Source organism: Saccopteryx leptura, chromosome 11 (assembly GCF_036850995.1).
Source record: "Saccopteryx leptura isolate mSacLep1 chromosome 11, mSacLep1_pri_phased_curated, whole genome shotgun sequence".
Lineage (NCBI taxonomy): Eukaryota > Metazoa > Chordata > Mammalia > Chiroptera > Emballonuridae > Saccopteryx > Saccopteryx leptura.
The window spans coordinates 21,681,494-21,704,926 of record NC_089513.1 but is presented as its reverse complement, the minus strand read 5'-3'; the positions used below and the strand labels follow the sequence as shown (position 1 = coordinate 21,704,926).

General features: G+C 50.0%; 1 protein-coding gene across 4 annotated transcripts in view; it reads right to left on the bottom strand.

Moving 5' to 3' along the window:
• ZBTB7C (zinc finger and BTB domain containing 7C) overlaps positions 1-23,433 on the bottom strand; it is a 339,511-nt gene that overhangs the window by 32,242 nt on the left and 283,836 nt on the right. The window contains exon 2 of one of the 4 annotated variants that reach the window (XM_066352916.1): positions 9,445-9,590. The exons of the other annotated variants lie outside the window; for them this stretch is intronic. Within the exon in view, the coding sequence (XP_066209013.1) occupies positions 9,445-9,479 (35 nt within the window). The 5' untranslated portion in view covers positions 9,480-9,590. The remainder of the gene's footprint in view (positions 1-9,444; positions 9,591-23,433) is intronic. 4 annotated transcript variants of the gene reach the window in all.

Here is a 23,433-nt window from a genome sequence, read left to right as displayed (position 1 = left end):
CACTCAAGCCCCTCAGACAGTTGGAGATAAGGGCAGGCAATAGACCCATAAAAACCTTTAACACCATTAGGATATGGGACAAATACTTTTGAACACACACATTTGTGGCTAGTTTTCACATGTGTGCAGATGGGGTGGTGATACATTCAACACAGATGTACAAAATGTAACATTACTGAATCACACAAGACAGGTACAGCCAGGTAAACATCCATGAAATGTTTTTAGCTTTAAAAAGGCTCCTCATCTTCCAAAGGATGGAGTTCACAGGACCGAATATAAGTCCTTCAATGGAAAGAATAATTTGCTTCTCTATAACCCTCCACAGGATGGAGCATGGACCTTCACACTAACAGGCATTTGACACGTGTTTGTTGAGTGACTCATTGAGCAAACATGGGCCTGGCTGAAAATGATCAGTATCACCTTGAGTTTCCCAAGGAGGAAATAACTTGGAAGCATAAGTAATAAAGAAGGGCAAAGCCTTCGGTGAGTAGCTAACACTTGTGTATACTTCACGTTCCTAGTAATGCTGGGCACAGCTGTGCTTATATGTAGCTAAGGAGAGCAAAATATGAAACCAGAAAATTCACGAGTTAAATCTCCCAAGGGATAAACGGGAGAACCTTATTTCTTCTGAGTCAACAACTTACGACTTGAAATAGAAAGGATTTTCTCTGAAAACCTTCAGCCCAATACTGCTTCGCAATTGCTATCATCTCAAAATATAAAACATGCAGCCACAATGAGACTTTGCATCCTGTTCCTGAGTATTCACAGCTGAGAGCTGAGGAGAGCCTCTGGTTGGTGCCCCGGGAAGGGAGAGGACAGCGGTTCCCTGCCCCACTCCTGGGGGGACATCGGGAGCTGGAAGCATGTGCCACACTGGATTTCCACACGACATCACCACTGTGCTAAACACACATCCTGTCACACTTCATGGAACCACTGAACCCTGAGCATGTCAGACCACATCCGGAGTAGTTTTGATTTTATACACCATTTTTAAGCACCTACTATCTGCTAGGTATTGAGTTGGCTTTTACATATAGTTCCTCAATCTTTACAACAACCCTGTGAGCTGGTTACTTCGACCCCCATTTTCTTATGTGGAGATGAAGCCAGGATGGTAAAGTCCTATGTCCTTTAACCCTTTCAGTGGTGAGTTCTTTGCATGCTCACTGACCCCCAGGAGTGAGGTTTTTTTAAAAAAAGAAATTAGTTCCAGTTCCAGTTTTATTAACTTAAAATCATGTTTGTTTGGTAACCATTTCATGGAAACAAGAAGAACACACATTTGCCTTTTTTTAACGTTGCCTTACACATTTTTAAAATAAAAATTTTTGTTACAACCATGCTCTGGATGGTCGGGAGGCACGAGGACATGCATGAACATTCGTACTACTCCGAGGGTTAAGAAGGATAAGCAGTGAGTCAGTGGTGTGTTCCATTCTAGGAGCTCCAACTGAAAGCATCCAAAAGGTGAAAAGAGCTGGGAATACTGTCTGCCAACCTGTAGTTTCTAGGATGTCAGGACCAAACAGAACCTTTTATAGTTGAGGACGTTGAGGCCCGGAGAGGGGAAAAGACCACTGATTCACGGTGGCAGCAAATGCATCATGCACACCCAGCCATGGCCACGGTGCCCAGCCCACCAAGGGGCCACAGCAACAGCCGACGCCTGAGTTCTGATGCCCACCGCTCAGCTCTCCTGTGGGGCGCCGGCCCAATCAACAGTGGGTAGGGAGAAGCCAAAACCCTAGAAAGGATCACAACACACCATTCTCATCCTGAAAATTACCCTAACTCCTTCTATCACCCAAAGCCAAGAGGTGGGACTAATGTGTCTTGGTTTTCCCAGCACTTTCCTGGTTTAGGCATTGATAGTCCAGCCTTCTGGGAATCCCCCTGGTCCCGGGTGGAGTGGGATATCTGGTCACCATAGACTAACTCCATTGTCCTGTACAGACCCCCTGCCTCTGCTGGCCTTCATGATCACATGACCCAGCGCAGGGCTTCAAGATCCCAGCCCACAGGCTTGAGGACGGCCCTGCCCCAGTCAATTCTGGAGAAAGAATTTCTGTTGTCACCATGGATTGCTCAACCCTGGCACCTTTCTGCTTTACTGGTGAGGGGACAGCCCTCTGCCTCCAGGGTCCCACAGGGCAGAGGGGGCAGAGGGGGCGGAGAAAGCTGTGATGAAGATGGGAAGAAGGGAGGGCAGGGAAGTCGAAACCGAGACGGGATAAAGGGAGCCAAGGCAGGCAGGGAAGAGGGGAGGAAGAAGGAGAGGTGGCGACGTGGCCACATAAACGAGGGAAGGGCCAACTGCATGGCCAGCTGTGGCCCAGGTTTCAGAGAATGCCCACTGGGCAGGACTGTAGTTAGAGTTATACGAGGCACGGAACTACCTGGTTTCATGCCCTCACTTTGTAGATTTTGAGAAAACTGAGGTCTACAGGACTAGAAGGTAAAACCCTCTATGGTAGAAGTCATGCCGCACTATTTCTTGCACCCAAACCAGAACTTTCATGGTATCTTGCTTGTGGCAGCTTCTTAAATGTTCATTAATAAGGACGGTGACAACAGTGATAGTCATCTCTGGCAATCCAGTCCTCTTAAGTAGGTCTTTCCGAGGCAGTGTCAGCACAAGGTTGGATAATTATCTCGGAAACTTGAGCAATATGACCATTATGGATGAGAAGGTGGCCCCGATCCATTGGGAAACAGAGCAGGGCTGGCTCTGCCGGGGCAGCTGCTGGCCGGGGTGACTGGCGGGCACCTCACTGAGGCCTACCCACCCCGCCGTAGGTCTCTGGGCAGCTGATGGACGGGGTGACTGGAGGGCGCCTCACTGAGCCCTACCCACCCCGCCGTAGGTCTCTGGGCAGCTGCTGGCCAGGGTGACTGCAGGGCGCCTCACTGAGCCCTACCCACCCAACGTAGGTCTCTGCTGCCAAGCTCATCTGACACCACCAGCTTGCTGATGCCGCCCTGTGGATTCCCACTGGGAGAGATTAAACAGGAACTCTGCGGTGGGAAGCCCCCAAGGACATTTTCCTCCTGCACCCAAGTTTTCAAGGATTTTTGGATTAGCCTGAGAGTAGTAGGTGTGAGAGCCTCAGGCGAACTGTTTGTCTCCTGGGAAGACCCAGGGGGCCTTCCCTGTGGACCTCAGCCCACTGTCCACACCACTAACCATGACAGGAACTGGGAGAGGCAGGGGGCCGGAGTAGGGGGGACCTCTCGGGGAAGGGAATGAAAGGGGCACAGCAGGGCACAGCATGGGTGGGCCTCTTGTGATGCTGGCTCCTTGGGTGGGGGTTGGGGGCGTTATTAAGCATTCTCCCTCCTTCATCCAAGAAGAGGACTCCACAGTCAAAGATTTCAACTGCTAAGATCTGACATGGCTTTTTGGGTTGGAAGGGCCCCCATTATGAAAGCCTTGGTGGGAAGCAGAACCCCATCTCCCTCTGGGGAAGAGGGGACTCCCCCTACTCCCACCCCGGGTGGCAGTGCAGCAAGCTTCCAAGCGCATAACCCAGGCCCAGACAGCTGAACCCTGCTGTCCAGACTAGGAATCTCAGGTGAGTGACAGCCAGCAGCAGCAGATCCTGTCTCTTACTTGCAACTATGAACTTCAAGTGACACAAATGTTTGAGATACCTGAATACCAAAGCCCTGTTAGAGATTCACATTGGCTATTTTACACACACACACACACACACACACACACACACACACACACACACACACACCCCCTCCCTCCCTCCCTCCCTCCCTCCTTCTGAGAAAACCCAGACCACTGTTTTACTTTAACTCTCCATTTCCTAACCTTGTTTACTCTTTCTGCTTTGCCTGACACCTTTCAATATCCTGCAGAACTGGTGTGACTAGGACCCCTGCAGGGCACACCAGTATGGAGCTGTGCTTTCCAAACTTTTCAGCCCTGGGACCCCCTGGAACCCCCAGAGAAATACCATTTTCACAGCACACAGCAGTAGGAAGGCTCTTAGGAGGCTGCCAGCCCACTCACAGGACTGGAGGGCTTAGGGGTCACTTTCTGAGCTGGAGCAAACCCAAGCCGCTGGTTGGCGAGCTGAGGCTGAGGACAGAGCTCTGGAACAGCAGCCTGGAGGCCGGAGCTCCTGCCCTGGCTCCGGCTCCCACCAGCCTCCCCGAGGTCACACAGGTAGCTGTGGCCTAGCCTGGGGGTCTGAGCACACAGTCTGGGCCTCTTCCATCACACCCCACAGCTTCCTGTCCAGAGCCCTTGGAGAAGGGGTCTAATCCGAGAACGCCTGCTTTCTGTCACCAGATAAAAAAAGCAGGGTGGGTAACCACTGTCCCAGGGTCAAGACTTGCCAGCTCTTTCTGCTGTCTCCTCCCTTTCCCTGAGAGCTAGGCCTGGACCCTGCCCTAGCAGGCAGCCCATGGGAGCTCCCCTGTAAGGCTGCCCTGCCTTTGGGGGTCTGCCGTCCCCAACGTGCAGTGGCTGTTCTCTCCATCTGCCAGCAGGTATCATCTCCCAGCCAGCTGAACCCTTAACTTCCACACACATTCTGAGGCCCCACAATCATGGCAGGGCATCCCTGGGGCCTGGCCCAGTGCCCACCTTGGCTCCGCCAGCCATAATTTTTGACCTTGCTCTGGAGTTCTCTGTCTGCCCACAGCCTGCTCCATCCAGACTCTGAATCACAATCTCTGGCCAACATCCCATGCTTATTTCAGGGGGTCCGCACACCCCATCAATGTGGATGCTCTCAAGCCCTTTGGGGCCTAGGGGAGGGTGATGTGCTATTAACAAGTTCAACCATCGAGCTGGACTTTGATTTAAAGCCATATTTAATTCTAAATAAGAGGCGGGTGTGCAGAGACCATGTCTGTGGATGAAGGCATTAAGTGCACAAATCCGAGCATCAAGGAGGCAGCCACAAAATTATAGATACCAGTGGGGCCTGGACATAAATGCAGGGGGTCAGCAACCACCGGGAGGCCTCCCAACTCTTCCCTTTACTTAGAAGCAGAGTCAATTTACAGCTCCCTCTCCTCTGTTCCCGAGACCCGAAGAGCGAGTCTGCAGCTGGAGAGAGAGGCAGGGCTTGTTCACATCCCCACAGAAAGGTACTTCTCTTTGAGCCTCACTATGTTGCCTTTTGGAGTAGAGAAAAGAGCAGCCACTGGGCAGTGGGAGTCTTGGGTCTAAGATCCAGCTCTCTTCCCTGCCAGAATGCAGGACTTGGAACTGGTGGTCAGCCTCCTTGAGTCAGAGCTTCCTGCTGTGAACGAGGAACGGAGTTTCCCTAGATGGCCTCTTCGTGGTTTTATGATGCACAAGTCTACAACAAGTAAATCAGCGATAGAGGAACCAGGTCTGGAGCCCTGGAGGAGTTGCTCTGTTTCTCCGGGTCTCAGTTCTCTTATTTGTAAAACGAGGAGTATGATGGTTAATTTTCTGTGCCAACTTGGATAGGCCATGATTTCTAGATAGTTGGTCAAACATCCATCTAAATGTAGCTGTAAAGGTATTTTTCAGATGAAATTAAGATTTACATCTGTAGACTTTGAGTAAAGCAGATTATCCTACCTGGTATAGGTGAGCCTCATCCAAGCAGTTGAAGGTCTTAAGAAAGAAAAGACTGAGCTCCCCAGGAGAACAGGGAATTCTACCTCCTGACTGCCTTTGGACTCAAACTGCAATGCCAACTTTCCCCTGGGTCTCCAGCTTGCTGGTCTACATGCAGATTTTGTACTCACCAGCCTTTACAATCATCAGGGCCAATTCCTTAAAATAAACCTCTCTTTCTGAATGTGTGCACACATACACGCATGCACACACACACACACACATACACACATTATTGGTTCTGCTTTTCTGGAGAACCCTGACTAATGAAAATATTTAGATAAAGAAGAGTCCTTGGTTAATACCCAGGCTGCATGTAAGAATCATGGAAGTAGCTATTAAAACCACCAGTGTATAGACCCCAACCCCAGACCAGCTGAATCAGACTTTCCAAGATGGGGTCAGACCTTCAGTATTTTAAACTCCCCGGGGACATCCCACGTGAAGCCAAGCCTGATCACCACAGTTGACTTACTTTGGAACTTATTAAAAAATGCATGTTCCCCAGGCTCCACCCAGGACCTGCAGATCAGAACTTCTGGGGGTGGGCTCTTGTCGTCTTTAGATTCAACCACCTCCCCAGCACACGGGTCAGAGCCCCTGAAGATTGCTGAGCTCTGGGCACGGAGCGCCTCTCAGGGCCCTCTTAATGACAATCTACCATTCTGTGGTCCACATTTTGGGGCTGGAACACACAGACCCTCCTCTCGTGGAGGCCAAGGACATCACAGCAAGAGAAGCCAGCAGGGCGCCATGATTTGAAAAGGGGACACATTCTGTATCCTCCCCTCCTCCACCAAGGGCACACATCACCTGCCAGGTAGGTCACCTACACTCCTGGAGGGCACACACAGCATCCCACCCACCCCTGGGTCCCCAGCCCTGGTGCAAGCATGGCACAGAGAGGTGCTCATACATTTTTGTTGCTTCATTGAATAAATGAACACATTGTCTCATTACCACTGGCTCTTCCCTGTCCAGGTGTTTCTGTGGGTGGCATACTTTTCCCGTTTCCTAATTCTTCCCTGCTACCATTTGAAAAGGCCTGTCACTTCCTGTTGTCTCAGCTCCTAGCCATTCTCCAGGGTCCGGCTTACACCTCCTCCGTTCCAAAGATCTTCACTGACTCTTCCCTTCCCTACCGCTGCACCTGATGGGACTCACGGGCAGGCCAAGAGCCCTCTGCCACTATCTCCACCGCCTGTCTCCTGGGTTGTCCCCAGACCGTAAACAGGTAGAGAACAGGCCACGCTCCAGGGTCTACCCAGGGCTGGCACACAGCAGGCAGCTGTGAGAACTCATGGCGCATGCTGAAGAAATCCGCTCTGTGGTCAACAGAGGCCCAAGAAAGCGAGTCAGCCACTCTGACCTCCCCCACCATTACCCCCGCCATTGGGGGGGAGCCTCTATTACCAGACGCACATCTTTGAGCAGTATGCGCATTATCGTGGACCCTATTCCTTCCAATTCCAGGGCTATGCTCTTAACCACTAGATTATAAGACCTCCCCATTGTCCTGGGAGTGAAGCAGAAAAAAGAGGTGTTTATTGTTCCTGAGAAAGACAAGAAAGAAGGGCAGGATTTGAGTCAGTGTGGTAGATTAGAAGGAGGGTCTGCTAAAAGGCCAGGAGGGGAGGGAAGGGATGTGGCAGGCACTCCGCTCAGCCCTGGAAGCACAGTCTGCGGACCAGGGCCCTGGAATCACTTCCCATCCCATCGGCGAGGCAACTGGAGCTCACAGAGATGCATCAGCTTACCCAAGGCATCAGGGCTTCGTTGTGGCAGAGCCAGGGCCCAAACCCAGGTCTGTGTGACTTCAAGGGGGCACCTGGGGACCGTCAAAGAGGCAGCCCAGGACTCATTCTTTCACCCACTCAATGAGTAACGTATGATGTATACCAGGCACTGCCAGGCACAGAGAAGCTAATAAAGGTCCACAACGAGTTTCCGGTCTAGTGAATGAAGGATGAAATTCTTTTAGGCCCTGGAATTCTGGAAGGTAACAAGACTGGGCCTGCCTGCCTGGTTCTAAATTATCCCCACCAGGACCTTGCACATGAACCCCGGCTGCTGACAGGTACCTGGCCTCCAGCTGTGAAAACCACAAGGACACTCTCATCAGATGGTGTCACCTTAGAAAAGAATTGGTGCTGCCTTGTTCGTCAAGGTCCAGGGGCAGCAGGAGGAAGTGGAGGAAGAAGGCTGCTGACCCCCTACCCCAGCGGGTGCCAGTCAAGTGCCTCAGCAAAACTGGAAAGAACCCGCCCCATCTCAGCGCGGGGGCCACCCCTTCTGCCACACAATGTTCTGGAGAAGGGAAACCCCCATCCTGAAACAGCCCCAAGAGGTCAGATTCCCTCTGAGTTGTCCTTTGCGTTCATATACCCCATTTCTCCCTTCAAAGTCTACACCTGAGGCCCAGAGAAGCCAGGGGCAACAGATACCTGTGCATTTTGGGAGGATGGGGTACAAACATGCCAACATAACAGCTTCTGGACAAGAAGAGTCTAGAGACCCAGACCACCACCCCTACTCCCTGCCCCATCCTCCTCTTTCCTGATGTTTCTGTGCTGATCTTTTCTTTATTTTCCTGAGCCAGAGTTCTCCCCTTTCCCAGCCTATCTCAGAGTCCAGCCAGGTGCACCCAAAATTCCCATCATATTATACTTTGAGATTTCTGGTTCAGAAAATGGGCTCGTATCACTTTGTGTTGCAGCTACTTTTCCCTCGCAGGGTCTAAGGTACTGAAGGGCAGGGACCATGTCATCTTCCTTTTATGCCTGCAGTTCAGTAGCTGGTGCATAGTAAGTTCTTAATACACATGGGATAAATGAATGAAAATTTCACAAGAGCTGGAGATTTTTCAGCTATTTCACATGCAGTAAAACACACTTTACATAAAAGCACTGCATGTAGTATTTAGCAGATCCAGAGAGCACAGCAGCTTAACCAGGGGTCCTTGTGGTTCATAAATGATGACTTTAGAGTCTCTGGAAAACTCCTCATATGTGAATTTTTTTTTTTTTTACAGGGACAGAGAGAGAGAGAGAGTCAGAGAAAGGGATAGATAGGGAAAGACAGACAGGAATGGAGAGATGAGAAGCATCAATCATCAGTTTTGTTAGTTGTTCATTGATTGATTGCTTTCTCATATGTGCCTTGACCGCAGGCCTTCAACAGACTGAGTAACCCCTTGCTTGAGCCAGCGACCTTGGGTCCAAGCTGGTGAGCTTTTTGCTCAAACCAGATGAGCCTGCGCTCATCTGTCAGGGGTGGGGTGGGGGGAGTAATGGGAGTCCTGTTTAGTGGGTATGGAGTTCAGCTTGGGACGATGAAGCAGTTCCGAGAGTTGAATCAAGCTGATGGTTGCACAACAACTCATGTATTTAAGATGCAGAAATTACACACCTAAACGGTAAAATTTATGTTATGTATATTTGACAACCAATGAATGAATGAAGCATGCATGCCCCTTTGAGGCAGGCTGGGGTATAAGGAAGGCATTAGATCTTTGGAATCAGACAGCTGTAATGTCTAGGCCCAGCTGTGTGAGATGGGGGCACACTTCTCTGAATTTCAAGTCCCTCACCTGTAAAAGGGGGTAAGAATACTCAAAACGGGGGTTGGGGAAAAACACCCACGTTACAAAACAGATCTAAGGACTAAGTGAGATGACAGAGATGACAGATATGAAGTCTGCAACCGAGGGCCAGGAGAAGTGAACTCTGACATGACCTCCCCCTTGCCCCCCCTTGCCCCCGCAGGCCTGGACAATTAATTGTCCGATGATCAGGTTTTGGCACCCAAGGCCAGCTCACCTTTCCCAGCGATTTGCAGCCTTCCCATGTCCCATTCCCCAAGGGCAGCAGCCAGCTTCCTGGGGCTCAACGGACAGATGCAGGGGGCCAGCTGGCAGAGCCGAGCTAGCACCTCCCGGGTGCTGCGGCAAGCATGCACGCACAGACTGAAATGAGAAAGGTAGAGTCGCGCTCTGTGGGAAGTTTGCAGCAGGTGTATTTTTAGGATGGGAGCAGGAGGGAGGTATTTTTAGGATGGGGTACTCTTCCCATGACTCCTCAAATCCCACTTCACAGGTAACCACCTCCTCTGTGTGGCAGGGAGAAGAGGGATCACCCTGGAGCCTCATTTGATGGGCGAGGCAGCTGGCACCCTTGGCAGAGGAGGAAACCACCCTGGGCTGTGTCCTGGGGCAGGGACTCCAGGTGTTTGGCCCTGCCCAGTGCCCTTCCGGCCTTCCTTCCTGAGCCACTGCCCTTTGGGGAGCGGGGCCTGCAGATCCCTTCCCCCTGCCTGGCCACATCCCACACTCCCTCAGGATGGCCTGAAAGGGAAGTTTATAAGAGGAAAAGGAATGAAAAGGATCCTATTTAACAGCACACACTGGGCGAGGGAACTTCCTGACAGGAAGCGCTGTGGAAACCGGGCCCCATTTGGCCATGGAAAGCTGGTTTGGCTCAGGATGAGCCAGAGTGGACAGGAGACCTCGGGCAGCTACACGTCGCAATTAAACCAGACTTGTCCGAGTTCACGCTCTTTCTGGTCCCCTCTAAGCAAGCAGACACTATAATAATCTGCACACCACAGGGGGAGAAAGGTACCATTTTTTTTTTAATCCAGGAAAAAAACAACCCACCCTAATTTAGGCTGCAGAGACATGAAGGCCGACTGGTTCCAACACAAATCAACAGCAGATGTAGGCAGCTGAGTAGAGCCAGGCTGAGGAGGACCACTGCCATCGGCCACCAACCTGAGTCACCCGGGTGGAGAGGGAGGGCGGAGGAGAGGGCGGGCGGAGGAGAGGGCGGGCGGAGGAGAGGGAGGGCAGTGCAGGGCAGGGGGTGGTTATCTTTATTCTTGGGCTGGGGTGTGGGGTTTAGGAAACAATGGGAACAGAAGAGTCCTTGGGGCTGGGACAGGCACAGTGTGACAGGCAGGTACAGACAGGCTCCCTGCAGGCTGCCCGTGTGGGCCAAAGAATTCACACAGGCCCTGAATCTGAACAGAGAGGAGGCCTCTCCTTCCCTCCCCTCCCACCCAACAAGACCTGGCAGTTCCCCTTCGCAGGGCTAGTCCGGCTGTGGCTGCCGGCTGGCCGCCTGGTCCCCACCCTTGATCCCTCACCCACTCTGTGGAGAGCCTGGCCTTCCTGCTGCTGGTGTGGGCGGTTCAGCTGCTGCCCGGGCTCCTGCCGTGCTTGGCACCCCGGTCCTGGCTTGTGCTCCATTCCCTCTCCTCGGTCCTCCCTTTTCTCTCTTCACTCTAATATAAGCTCCTGTCCCTGCCTCTCAGGGCCCTGGCTGGGCCTACTGGAGGGGCTGGTGACAATGCCCCCTGGAACATGAGCTCCCGGAAACAGGGCCCTCCCCTGCCATCTAGCCCTCCAGGGGCAGGCCTGGCACAAAGTAGGGGCCCAGTGAGTGTCTGTCATATAAATGGCTGAGTACCACTGAGCACCAAGGACCCCCACCCCCACCCCCAAGAGAGCATAGCAGCTTAGAACATTTCTCCATCCCTGTGCAGAGAACCGCACACTGACGCTGGTTTAGTAGCACATTTCTTGTATAAAGAAGGGTTTACACGCTATCTCAGGTCAATTAAAGATATAACTCATTCTGGGACAGAGTGACCCAGTTTACTCAACCCCTTCAAACCTTCTGGTGATAGAATAAAAACAAGAGTAAGAGGCTACTCTCAAAGATGCTCTGTATGGCCCAGTACAGGAAACAGAATCAAAGCCTGGGGAAGAGAGAGGAAATAGCGTGGTCAAAGTCACCTGCCTCAGCAGAGGAACTGAAACCCAGGTCTCCTGTGGTCCGAAGCCCTTCCTGTCCTGCGATGGTTTTGTGATGGGTCATGGATTTATTCACATACTGGCACTTAATTTTTTTTCAAAGTCTCAAATTTTCCTTGATCCTTTGACCCCTCCGAGTTAATTTAATCACATCTTTGCCAGCATTAAAATAGGTCATCTATCAAAGGGCACAGAGCCGAGGGAGGCTGCACAAGGTACAAGGAAAGAAGGGAACGGGGTGCTTTACAATTTCCCGAGTGTCCAGGCCCCTGTGCTGTGTGTGTCCTCAGGCACCACTCCCCCAACTCACAGCACGTGGTGTCATGTCTGAGAAATTCACACCTGAGCTTCAGCAGCCTGCGTGCCGCCACAGATCCCATTGCTACCTACCCAGTAGACCTTTGCTTTCCCTGCCTAGCCCTTCTCTCCCCGCCCGTGCCCACCTTCTTCTATGGGAGACCAGGCACACAGGGGGGACCCTCCGGTTTTAGTCGCAGCTTCTCACATTCTTGCCTGGGGTTGACTGGCAATGTGGGAGGGTTTCTAGCCCGGTGCCCTGCCCAGAGGCAACAACAGGAAGCAGGATGGACCTGGCCATGGCCAGCCCAGAGAGGAGGCGTGTGCCTGCACCTCCAGGGACCTTGTTTGGTGCCTGGAGTTCCAGGAAGCCCAAGAGAGGCCCCTCTTCCCCTCCTGGGGGCTTGGCTGAGGTCGTCTGCTCAATGATGACATGATGACGGCACAATCTGAGTTGATTTATTACACCTCCCACCTCCTCACTCCCAGGAGGAGATGTGAGGGCTTCATCTGCAGCTTCCGGGAGAGCAAGAACCTCAGGCCTGCTTCCAGCGGGGGCGGGGCAGACAACTCCCTTCTGCTCTTTCCCTCAGAGGTTTTCTCTCCCTGCATCTGAACAGGAGACTGTTCGGGTTGGTGCTCAGTTGGCTAATCCCCCAACACCTGCAGAAATCAGAAACAGCGGGTAAAGATGTTCCTGCCTCCCCAGAGACCCCAGTTCTCTGCGGGCTGAACACATAATCCATCTACACGCACCAGTGCAGTGCCTGGCACCCGAACTAGGTGCTAAGGGAATGCTTGCTCCCTCATCTTCCCTCCCTTAACTCCTTCCTCCCCAAGGTGGGCCCAGGCAAACTCAACAAATGCCAGCTGAGTCCCTTCTGCGCAACAGATGGCCCTGGGCTAGGTGCTGCAACAATGAAAAGCAATGTTCTCCTGGAGGAGGGTGGGACTTCGGCCCACAAGGGGGCTGGGGGGCAGCTGAATTCCACTCTCCCCAGGGAACTAGCCCTCTCCAAAGATAGCACAGAGCTTCTCTTCTTATTTAGGGCCAAGTCCTTGAAATGCAGGAATAAGGAAAGCTGAAATTTTGCTTCTTCTTGATGGAAGTATTCATTCAAGAAGGGGAGTAGAAATATCTCCTGCAAGGAAAATGAGATCTCAGGGGACCAGCTCTCAACCCCAAGCCAACTGAACAGCCACACTTCCAGTGAGGCTTAATATGCCCCCCCCCACTGCCCCAAATTACCACCTGCCCCACAGGCACACAGCACAGCGGCATCAAGTCTGTGCTTTGACTGGGGTTTCTGATTCTCCACACCTCTGGACTGTCCTGACCAACAAACGAGTCTGAAACAGCCTTGTGAAAGGGAGGCAATTTTGTGACCATTTTACAGGCTGTGATTTTGTTGGCCCTGGCTGGGTAGCTCAGTTTGTTAGAGTGTTGTTCTGAATTGCCAAGGTTACGGGTTTGATCCCCCATCAGGGCTCAGCAAGAATCAGCCAGTGAGTGCATGAATGGGTGAAATACCAAATCCATGGTTTTTCTCTCTCTCTCTCTTCCTTCTTCTCTCTCTTAAAAAAATCAGTTAATAAATAAAAATTTTTAAAGGCTATAATTTTGCTCATTCTAAAAGATTTTTTCTAATATCACTATCACAGCCCTCCTTCTCTCCTTTGCTCCTCTCAGTCCCTCCCCTCAGATCTCAGCAAATCGCCTAAGTTCAGCAAGTGTCCAGCATCAGGTCCAGGCCAGCAACAGACTACACCTGAGCCATCCGGCACGGAAGCCACCAGCCATCGGCGGCCACTGGGCACCTGGAACTCAGCTAGCCAAGTGAAGATAAGCCATGAGTGTGAAATACACCACCAGAATTTGAAGACAGTACAAAAACAATGTTAAGTAGAGCACTCAAAATTTTACATGACTTATATACTGAAATGATAATATTTTGGATATACTGAGTTAAACAAAATACATCACTAAGATTAATGTCACCTACTTCTCTTTCTTTTTCAAATGAGACTATGAGGAATATTGGGAGTATGTGGCTTGCATGCTATTTATTTATTTATTTATTTATTTTTTGCATTTTTCCAAAGCTGGAAACAGGAGGCAGTCAGACAGACTCCTGCATGCGCCTGACCGGGATCCACCCGGCATGCCCACCAGGGTGCGATGCTCTGCCCCTCTGGGGCGTCGCTCTGTTGCATCCAGAGCCATTCTAGCGCCTGAGGCAGAGGCCACGGAGCCATCCTCAGCACCCGGGCCATCTTTGCTCCAATGGAGCCTCGGCTGCGGGAGGGGAAGAGAGAGACAGAGAGGAAGGAGAGGGGAAGGGGTGGAGAAGCAGATGGGCGCCTCTCCTGTGTGCCCTGGCCGGGAATCGAACCCGGGACTCCTGCACGCCAGGCCGACGCTCTACCACTGAGCCAACCGGCCAGGGTGCTTGCATGCTATTTCTAAAGGATAACTCTGGTCTGTACTCTAGGGGTTTCCAGAGAAGAAAACTGGTCCTCACCCTCCCAGCGTCATGATGGTTTGGGGCCCTGGGGTGTTCCAAGTGAGTTGAAATTAAAACAGTCCCCATAAAGCATTTATTTGCCACATGATTATGCACTATCCCCTGGCACCACCTGCTTAGAAAAGATTCCAGCACATTGAGCCTTATAACAGGGCAACAGAGTGCGAGAATATTTGGGGCAGGAGGCGGAATCTGAGCCATCATTTTTCTCCACAGGTGAGACTACAAGTAAAACTCTTCCATGGTGGTTTCCAGGTGCAATCAAATTGTAAGTCATTTTGGAGTTTTCTCAACACACTTACATTCCTAGAAATCATGTTCCTTATGTACAGGGACCCAGCATGGAACAGAGCTGTCCCTCAGGCCCTCTGCAGAGAACCAGCAAGCTCAGAGACATGGCTGAGAAAGGCGACCTGTGCAAACAGTCCCAGCTCTTCACCTTCTCTCCACGGTGTTTGCTTGTGTTGAGATATTGGTTAGGGGAGTTGTATTCTGTGACTAGACATTTGGAAAGGAAGAAGAAGGAAAAGGAAGTAAATTGCATACTCTGGGTCCTTTTCATGTGCTGGGCATGGGTTTTATATATTCACAGTCCTCACCACGACCCAGTTGGGTGAATGTGGCCCATTTTACAGATGGGAAAACTGAGTCTCCAAGGGTTAAGTGACTCTCCCAGGGCCTAGTGCATGTTACTTATGACTACTTTCCACAGAAAGACTCTGATGCAGAAAACTGCTGGGGTGTATTAAACCTGGACTAGAAATTAGGCCACATGTCCTGGAGTTAAATTTCAGGAGTTGGATGACCTCAGACAAGTGGCTTTCTCTCCCTGGACCTCAAGCTTCTTAAAATGAAAACGTACACAGGCCTGACCTGTGGTGGCGCAGTGGATTAAGTGTCGACCTGGAATGCTGAGGTCTCCAGTTCAAAATCCTGGGCTTGCCTGGTCAAGGCACATATGGGAGTTGATGCTTCCTGCTCCTCCCCTCTCTCTCTCTCTCTCTCTCCTCTCTAAAATGAATAAATAAAGTCTTTAAAAAAATAAATAAAAGAAAATGTATGTATTGGTGTATAAGACCAGTGTTTCTTTAATTTTTTAAGAACTATGTCCAGGATGTAAAACCAAAAGAAAAGTTTGGACAACATCACTTTAACTCTATATAATACATATGGTATTTTCTATTTATATCTAGATATCTATATAAAACACTGCTTTAAAGTGGTTTCTAGCCCTGGCCGGACAGCTCAGTTGGTTAGAGCACCATTCCAATATGCCATACAAGATCCCTGGTCAGGGCACATACAAGAGTCAACTAATGAATGCATAGATAAGTGGAATAACAAGTCAATGTTTCTCTCTCCCTCACTCTCTAAAATAAATCATATAAAAAAAACAAATAAAATTATTAATTTCCAAGCATCTTTTCAGAACTAACATCCTGAGGGGCTACTGACACCAAACTAAAAATCTGTAAGCCCCTTGATCTCGGGTCAGCTTCCTGTCCCTCTCAGCATCCTCCATCTTCTCTTTACCCGTGGCCCTTGAGTTCCCCCGCCCCACCCTGCTGACACAGACAGGCCAAGGCACCCCAGAACCAGGGAAGGGGACGAGAGGAGCCTGCTGTACAAAATACTGCCTCAAAGCCGTCAGCAGATCCCCGTTTCTGTAAGCCGTTTTCAGGGACACGGATATCTATTATAAAGAAATGTGTCTCTGTAATAGAATTTGTTGTAATGGGGCTTTACCACCCAATCTGGCAGCAAAGTACATTTCAGAACCGAGAAAAGATGAAATTGAAGAAGTTCTCCTGACTGTAAATGGCGCCATATAAGGAAACCCCTCTGTCCGTCCTGATTATGAGGTAGTGAAGAGCCTTATTTTAGCAGGAACTTGTTATTGCCTCCTATCTTGCCCCTGGAGAAGGAAAGGTGTCTGGACGTGTCCAGAAGGAAAGGTGCCCTAATCCCGCATGGTGAATGGCGAACTGTGTGGCCGAAGCAGACCTCTAAACACGGCTTAGACGTCTGGCTGAGTTATTGCAGGAAGAGCCTCAACCCTTTCCTGCCAAGTGCCTAAGGCAAGTCTCCACACCTGAGCATTCTGGAAGCTTCTGTGGGCAGACAGCCTCCACGGCACCCAGGCTCCAGGTGGATGTCCCACGGGGCTTAGGTGCCGCACTGGGAAGCTAGAAGTGCGCACCTGCCCCGGCGCCAGAGCAGTTAGGAAGGCAGAGAAAGGCGTTGGGGCAGGCCAGAGCCCAGCGGAGGCCCAGCTCTTAGAAGGCAGAGAAAGGGAACTGGCAGCCTGGAGCAGAGGTCATGGGGCCAACAGGGAATGAGGTCCTGCCCAATCTGTGCCGCCCCCTCCCCATGCTGGCATTTTAGTGACCCTCCACCCACCCTCGTGTTTCACCTGACTTCACCTCACGTTTATTTCACCTGTCGCATTAGAAGAGGTTCTGTCTTTGGTTTTGGGGTAAGTCCTAGGAGCAATGGCAGGTGGCTCCGGGGTCCTCGCCAGCCTACCCTCACTGCTCCTGTGCCCCTCAGGGCTGCCTCCAGTGGGGCGGCACGTGGGCACTCCATAGGGCACTCCTCACACGCCTGGAGGCCACGGAGAGCTGGCAGCCAGGGACTGAAGGGTTTCTCAGGCCCCTCAACACGACCGCTGACCCAGGTCTCACAGACTCGGACCCAGCATGGTCAGCACGGGCTTCCCAGATCATGCTCAGCTGTGCTGAGCCCTCCCACATGCTTCCGGAGCTCCTCAGGTGTACCAGGACCTAAAAGTATGTAATTGGTTGGCAGCAGCTGGCAGGGCACAGGCAGAAGTAGTGGCTGCTGGTGCCAGGAAGTGCCTCTGTTCCCCAGCCCCTTTCCTACTAGCCCCCCAACCTCCCTGGCAGGCTGATGCCTACAGTTCCACAATCACACCTTCCTTCCATTGGGGCAAGCCAACCCTGGACTTAAGCCCGTATTAAAATGCCCATCCCTGGGAGTGGTGTCTTTAAAATCTTATCAGTCACTCACATCTCAGAATGAATGAGTTCATTCAAATCAACTCAGGCGAACTCAAGGGCCTACCTAGTGTCTGGGCCCCTGCTGGATCTCAGGGGTTGGGGCGTGGTCTCAAGGGTGCCGCCCCTCGCCCCCACCACCTGCTCCCGGGAGCTGTTCATGGTTGCTGTCTGGTGCCAATACAGGACCCAGGACCATTGACTGGCAGAAACCAAAGGGGTTGGGTTATTTTCCCAGATTCTTCTTGTTTCTTACTGAATTGCTTTTGGCTTCTTTCCTGAATTTACGTCACTCTTTCCTTTTTATGCTTTAAAGCTACCACTTACTTTTCAAAAAGCCTAAAAGCAGCAGATTTACATAAATATGTAAATAAAGGGATGTGTGTGATCAGCACCAGCATTCACATTCTTCTCATCGGGGTTTTACTCTGAACATCACTTTCAATCAAATGAAACTCTGACCATGTATGTGCAGGCCACAGTCTAACAGGGAGAAAAAACATGTGCCCTGAAAAATCAGCAAGGGCTCCATCATGTGAACAATGCAGTCTTAAATCGACTCTACAGGAGCTCAAAGGAGAGACACATTGCTCTGAGGCTGGGCTGTCAGAAACACCGGGCGTTGACGGAGGAACAACAGGCAGAGGTAGATAAGTTTTAGGCAGAGAAGAACTGGGGCAGATGAACTATCAAAAAACAAAACGAAACAGCACAAAACCCCAAACCTGTATGAACAAAGGAACAAAGAAATGAGTACAGAAGATGTGTTTGGTGTATCAGGTGGTTTCCATCTTGGTTGGTGCGATGGAGTGATAGAAACTGTGGGTGTGGACTTGGCAATGGACAGGAGGGAGGTCAGGTGGTGGAGTTTCTTCAATGCCAGACTAAGGAAGTTGAGCTTAATTCGATTGGCAATGGGCAACCACAGAAGATATTTGGATACAACAGTGATGGTTTGAAAACAATTCACCTAGTGAGGCTGTGAATAAAATCTCCCCGGGTTAAGTTTACTAATTATAGAGGGAAGAAAAGAGCTTGATAAGACTAAAGTCCTAAACTTATTAATATTGATACAATTAATTAGAATCATCTGGATCGCTGGTATTCAAGTTTTGTCCTAAAGCTAAGGAATTGTTTTGTCCACCCTTCAAAGCTTTTAAAAAATATACTTCCACCTGGCTACTCCAGCCTAATGAACTGGACTCTGGGATGGAGCCAGGCCTGAATTTAAAAGCTCCCCAGGTCCGTCTGGTGATCAGGCCAGATTGAGGTCCACCACCTCCCACTCGGGAAGTTAAGCGTTACTCTCTTCCCAAGACCATCAAGGTAGTCTGATGATTGAGAAAAGGACACAGGCAGGAAGAGGCAGGCCAGGGAGCCCATCACTGAGGCGGGCAGCCCAAGCTCTTCCCCACCACGGCCAAGGCTGGCGCTCAGGAAGGGCCGTGGGTGGGACGCAGGCATGGAAACCGACAGGAAAACACCCATATCCAGAGACAGCATAAGCTTTTTCCTATGAGCCCCCGGATTTTCTCAGGTCATAAATGGGGAAGGCCAGGCAGTGGCAGACAGTAGGCCAGTCACATGTGCCATCCGTGTGCTGACTTATGAAGAATGGGTGCCCAGGACACAGGCACGGAAATGTGCTCAACTGCTTGAACTCCACCAGCTGGCTGGTTGGCGACCAGGAACAGATTTCTCTTTGCTGTTTGACTACCCAGCCTAATCCTGGGGTTTGAGTTTCTATTGAAAGGAGTTCTTGCCAGGGGAATAAAAAGTCATTTGCATGCCAGCTATAGAGCTCTAGGCGCCATTCTGCACTTTTCCGAACAATCATCGACCCCAGGTAAGCACACTGAACTGGTCAGATAGACAAGCAAGGCTAAAGAACAAACCAAGTTCACTCTCAGTTATAGGCCCCAGATGGGCTGAGCATGCTCAGTGAGGAGCATCAAAAAAGAAAGAAGAGAGGAGCAGAGGGATGGAGGATGAGCACAGGGGGTCATGAGGGGAGGGAGAGAGGTTGACTATGAATGCTTAGCATGACTGAAGCTTGTCTTCTGAGTCTTTGCTCTTTTTGGTCCCCTCCCAAAGCAGTGGCTTCTAGAAAGGTTGGCCAACCAGGTCACTTGGCTGCATGCAGGATGAGCATTTCCTGCACTCGAACTCAGGCCAGACAGACACGCCCTTGCTCCTCTGTTATCTGAATCAGGCCCACCCACCTTCCCATGAGCCTTGTTGGATGACTCCAGCCAACCTCCCTCCTTCCTGTGTGAGCTCCTGCAATAGGCCCTGCCTGGCTCATGCTCTCTATTAGTGTATCACAAACCACATATGTGACTATGTGACTTAAAATTGTCTGGTAGCCACACAAAAAAAGTTTCAAAAATGTGAGATTAATTTTAATACTATATTTTAATCCGATATATTCAAGGTAAGACTGTTTCAAGATGTATCAATCTTGCGGTATGTTAATTTTTATTTTATTTTTTGTAGTAAGTCTTTGAAATCTGATATTTATATTTCTGGCACATCCCAATTTGGAGAGGCCACATTTCAAGTGCTCAATAGCTGCAGGCAGCTCACGGCTATTGTATTGGACAAGCTCTAGACTATATGCACTTTGAGAGCAGGCATCATATATTAGAGCTCATGGACACACAATGGATGGGAGAACTGGAGGAAATCTTCGGACCACCTGGTCCAACTTCTCCCTTCTGCAGGTGTGGAAATAGCCTCAGTTTGTGAGGGGAGTGACTCGTTCCAAATCAGAGTAATGAGAAGATCTAGCCAGGCCAGAGTTCTCATCTTCCTAACACCCAATGACCAATATTTTTGTGTCTCAGTCTGTGTAATCTTCTTCATGCAGGAAGACTCTGCCTCCTCACCCATTGTGGATCCTTGAAAAAGGCACTGATTGGCTGTGCCCAGAGATACCTTAGAGGCCACTCAAGTGGTCTTTGTTATCCACTTGGAAGAGTCCAGTGCTCTAAGTGTCCACACTCAAGCCGGCACCTCCCTTTATCTCCAATTCCTCCAGTCTTGGGTCAAGCCATGGAGAGATAAGGACTCAGGAAGAAGGAACTTTGGAAAACTTGCAGGGCGTAGGTGCCAATCATACAATTCTTGGCAGCAGAAGCCATTCTGGGAGTCATTAATGCAATGATATTGCAATAATGAGGGACCCATCAATCTAACCAGCCTGAAAGCTTGTTTCTCCATAGTGGGTCCACACCTCCAACCACAGAGCCCCGGCTTAAATTACAGGAGTGTCGCCTCCGTTTACTAGGCTCATTGCACTAATAAACACACCCATCCCCTCTGCAAACCTACTGAACCACGTGCTCCACACCCTGAACACTGAAGGCTACTGGGTCTCTCTCTTCTGCACCTATCAGCTGAGCAACTGTCCTGTGCCTAAACTTGTTCATGCCAGGTGTGTTTGTTACTATTTCACAGTTTAATTAAATATAATGTAAACTGATGAAATAGAACTACAAAAGTGAAGCAAGCTGACGTTTTCACACAAACTAAAGTGACAAACTTAAAGGTGAGTCATTTAAAACAGTGGTTTTCAACCGCTGGTCCGTGGACCGAAGAGTTAACCACCCTGATGTTGCATGAAGATTATAGGCTCTGTATGAAATTTCTGGTGGACTAGCACTGGTCCATGGACCCAGTGGTTGAAAACCACTGATTTAAAAAATGCTGTTGAATCGGGTGTGGATGAGTTAATAAAATATTGGAAAACAAACCAGAAACAAAGGAGGGTTTTGCTCTCAAATATGCTTAGCATATGTTCTTCAATAAATCTACTTTAGAAACCTCATTTATGGCAATGGTTTATGCAAGAGCAGTGGGGAACCCTAACCACTAGACTCACATGCAAATAAAAGGCCCTGACTGACCTCAAAAGGTTGGTGAAGAAATGTACATTGACATGGTCTTAGTTAAAATAAGAGATTTAAGGTATTCCTATACCTTTGATTTCCGATGACTGCTTTACTTGACTTTTTGGGCTGACTGAGTAACTATGGGTTCTGACCAAGTAGAGAAAAACTGCCTGGGTCAAATATTGCTCACGGGGGAAGGTGATGAACTATAGCCGGTCTCCACTGAACACTGAGGTTGGAGATGTATGGGGATCTCCCATTGGTCAGGGACCAGTCAGGACCAGGCCATACAACAGAGAATTCAATGTGAGGGAACTCATGACTAACAATGGCAGGAAGCTGCGAGAATATTGAGAGGAGAAAGTGTTAACAGAGGGCTGACTTGAGCTTTCCCACAGGTGCCAGACCTATGGTGGGGTGTCTGAAGGGAGCTGGAGCACAGAGAGGGCACAGGCATAACGGCAATGCCACTGGTCTTAGAGAGGAATCGCGGGAGAGGAAAGGATTCCCAGCTTTTCCATTCCTCCTGCCCCGAGCTGGTGTCTCTCAGTGGCCAAACCTAGCCAGAAACTCACTGGCCAGAGATCTCGGGCAGTGCAGCAGTGGGCCAGCAGGGGGTGGGCCAGCAGGGGGTCGACCCGCAGGGGCTGGGCCAGCACAAGGACACAGAGCAGAGCAGGGAAAAATGCATGTAAGGGCAAACAGGCCCAGGCCTGGCCCAGACCTCCTGAGATCCACCAAGTCTCCACTGAATGACTCAAAGAGTGGAATTTAAGACTCTTTTAAAACTAATCATGGACAAGTGGCTATCTGGGACCAGAGCAGGAAGAGGGTTGTCCTCCTGGCGCCCTATGGTGTTACATAAGTGACTGGCTACTCTGAGGCTGGCCTTACGGGCGGCTACAAGGTAAAAACAGGGCAGAGATTCCTTCAGAGGGGAACACAGGCGTCCACAGGTGAGGAGGTGATGAAGAGCCCAGGGAAACCAGAAGAAGTCTTTACTAGGAGACAATGGCCACCGTGCATCCAGCCTTGTCAGATTTAAGGCTTTTAAAGTTTAATAGGCTTCTTGTTGATTATACCCAAAACCCAAAGGATGGCTAATTTAAATGGACACTGCACACTGTTTTGACTACTGTCCAACTGTTGTCCCAAGGTCAGATGTTCTGGACCCATGGGCAATGTGGTCATGGCTGCCTGGATAATGATGCTATCATCTGGCTGGGCCTCTCATTTGTTCCCTCGTGTTTTTAGCACAGGTGCAGCCATTTTGGTGACTACCAAGACTAGGCAGCTAATGTTGGGGCCGCTGGCATGTCAGAGTTGTAGCATTTGACTAGCATTTAAGAGACTTTGCTGCAGGCAAACGCCAGCTACATGTCTTAGGACAAGTCACTCCAAGGTCTCAGGGCCCTTGTCTGTAAAACGATGGAGCTGAGTTGACATTATACATTTCAGGGTCACCCCTCTGTCATTCATTTTCATCACATAGGCATTTAAATGGAGGTGAAGAAGAAAGGGATATTAGAAAGAAGAAAGATTGAGACTAGACAGACCTTGGAAAAAGTTTTTAAAAAATCCCTCAGATGAGATTTTCCCCCTCTTATCATATGCTTTTCCCTCTAAAAGCAGAATTCTAAGAAATAAATCCTAGTTAATTGAGAGTTCTGGTTACTTGGGGTATAGTTAATCAAGGTTTTACTGCATTTTCAATTGCAGTGAGTTACACAGTGGTTTGCATATGCAGTTACTTCTTAAGTGACTTCTGTTCCCTGACCTCATATCTGTTTTATTAAAATTGAACACTTAGAAACGAAGAAGAGAGCACAGAGCAGAATGGCTCCACCTGGATACAGCCCTGGGGAAACGGCAGTCAAGGTGATGAAAAGCAGCATCCAACCATACACTAGCTGCCCCACCTGAGAGGCAGTAATTGCATTTACAACCACACTCCACAGCGTATATCAACTTGGTGAGGCATTTCTAGGTTATTCCTCTCACTCTAGGGCAGGTAAATTTGGTGCAAAAAAAAAATCTCCCCCAAATCCCTCCTAGCAGTGGCCGTAATTTAACTCTGGCTGGCTAGGCAAGGTAATGGATGATCTCAATACTCCTAAAATGCTGTGCATCCGAACTCAGGCTCGCTGGGGTCTGGAGGAAAACAAGTCCTTGAATTCCCACGGCCGTTCTTAGGCAGGTCCGTGGCAAGCAGTGGTGTTGCCATTTTATGTAGAGGTGAGCAGAGGTCTGCAAAAGCAAAGCC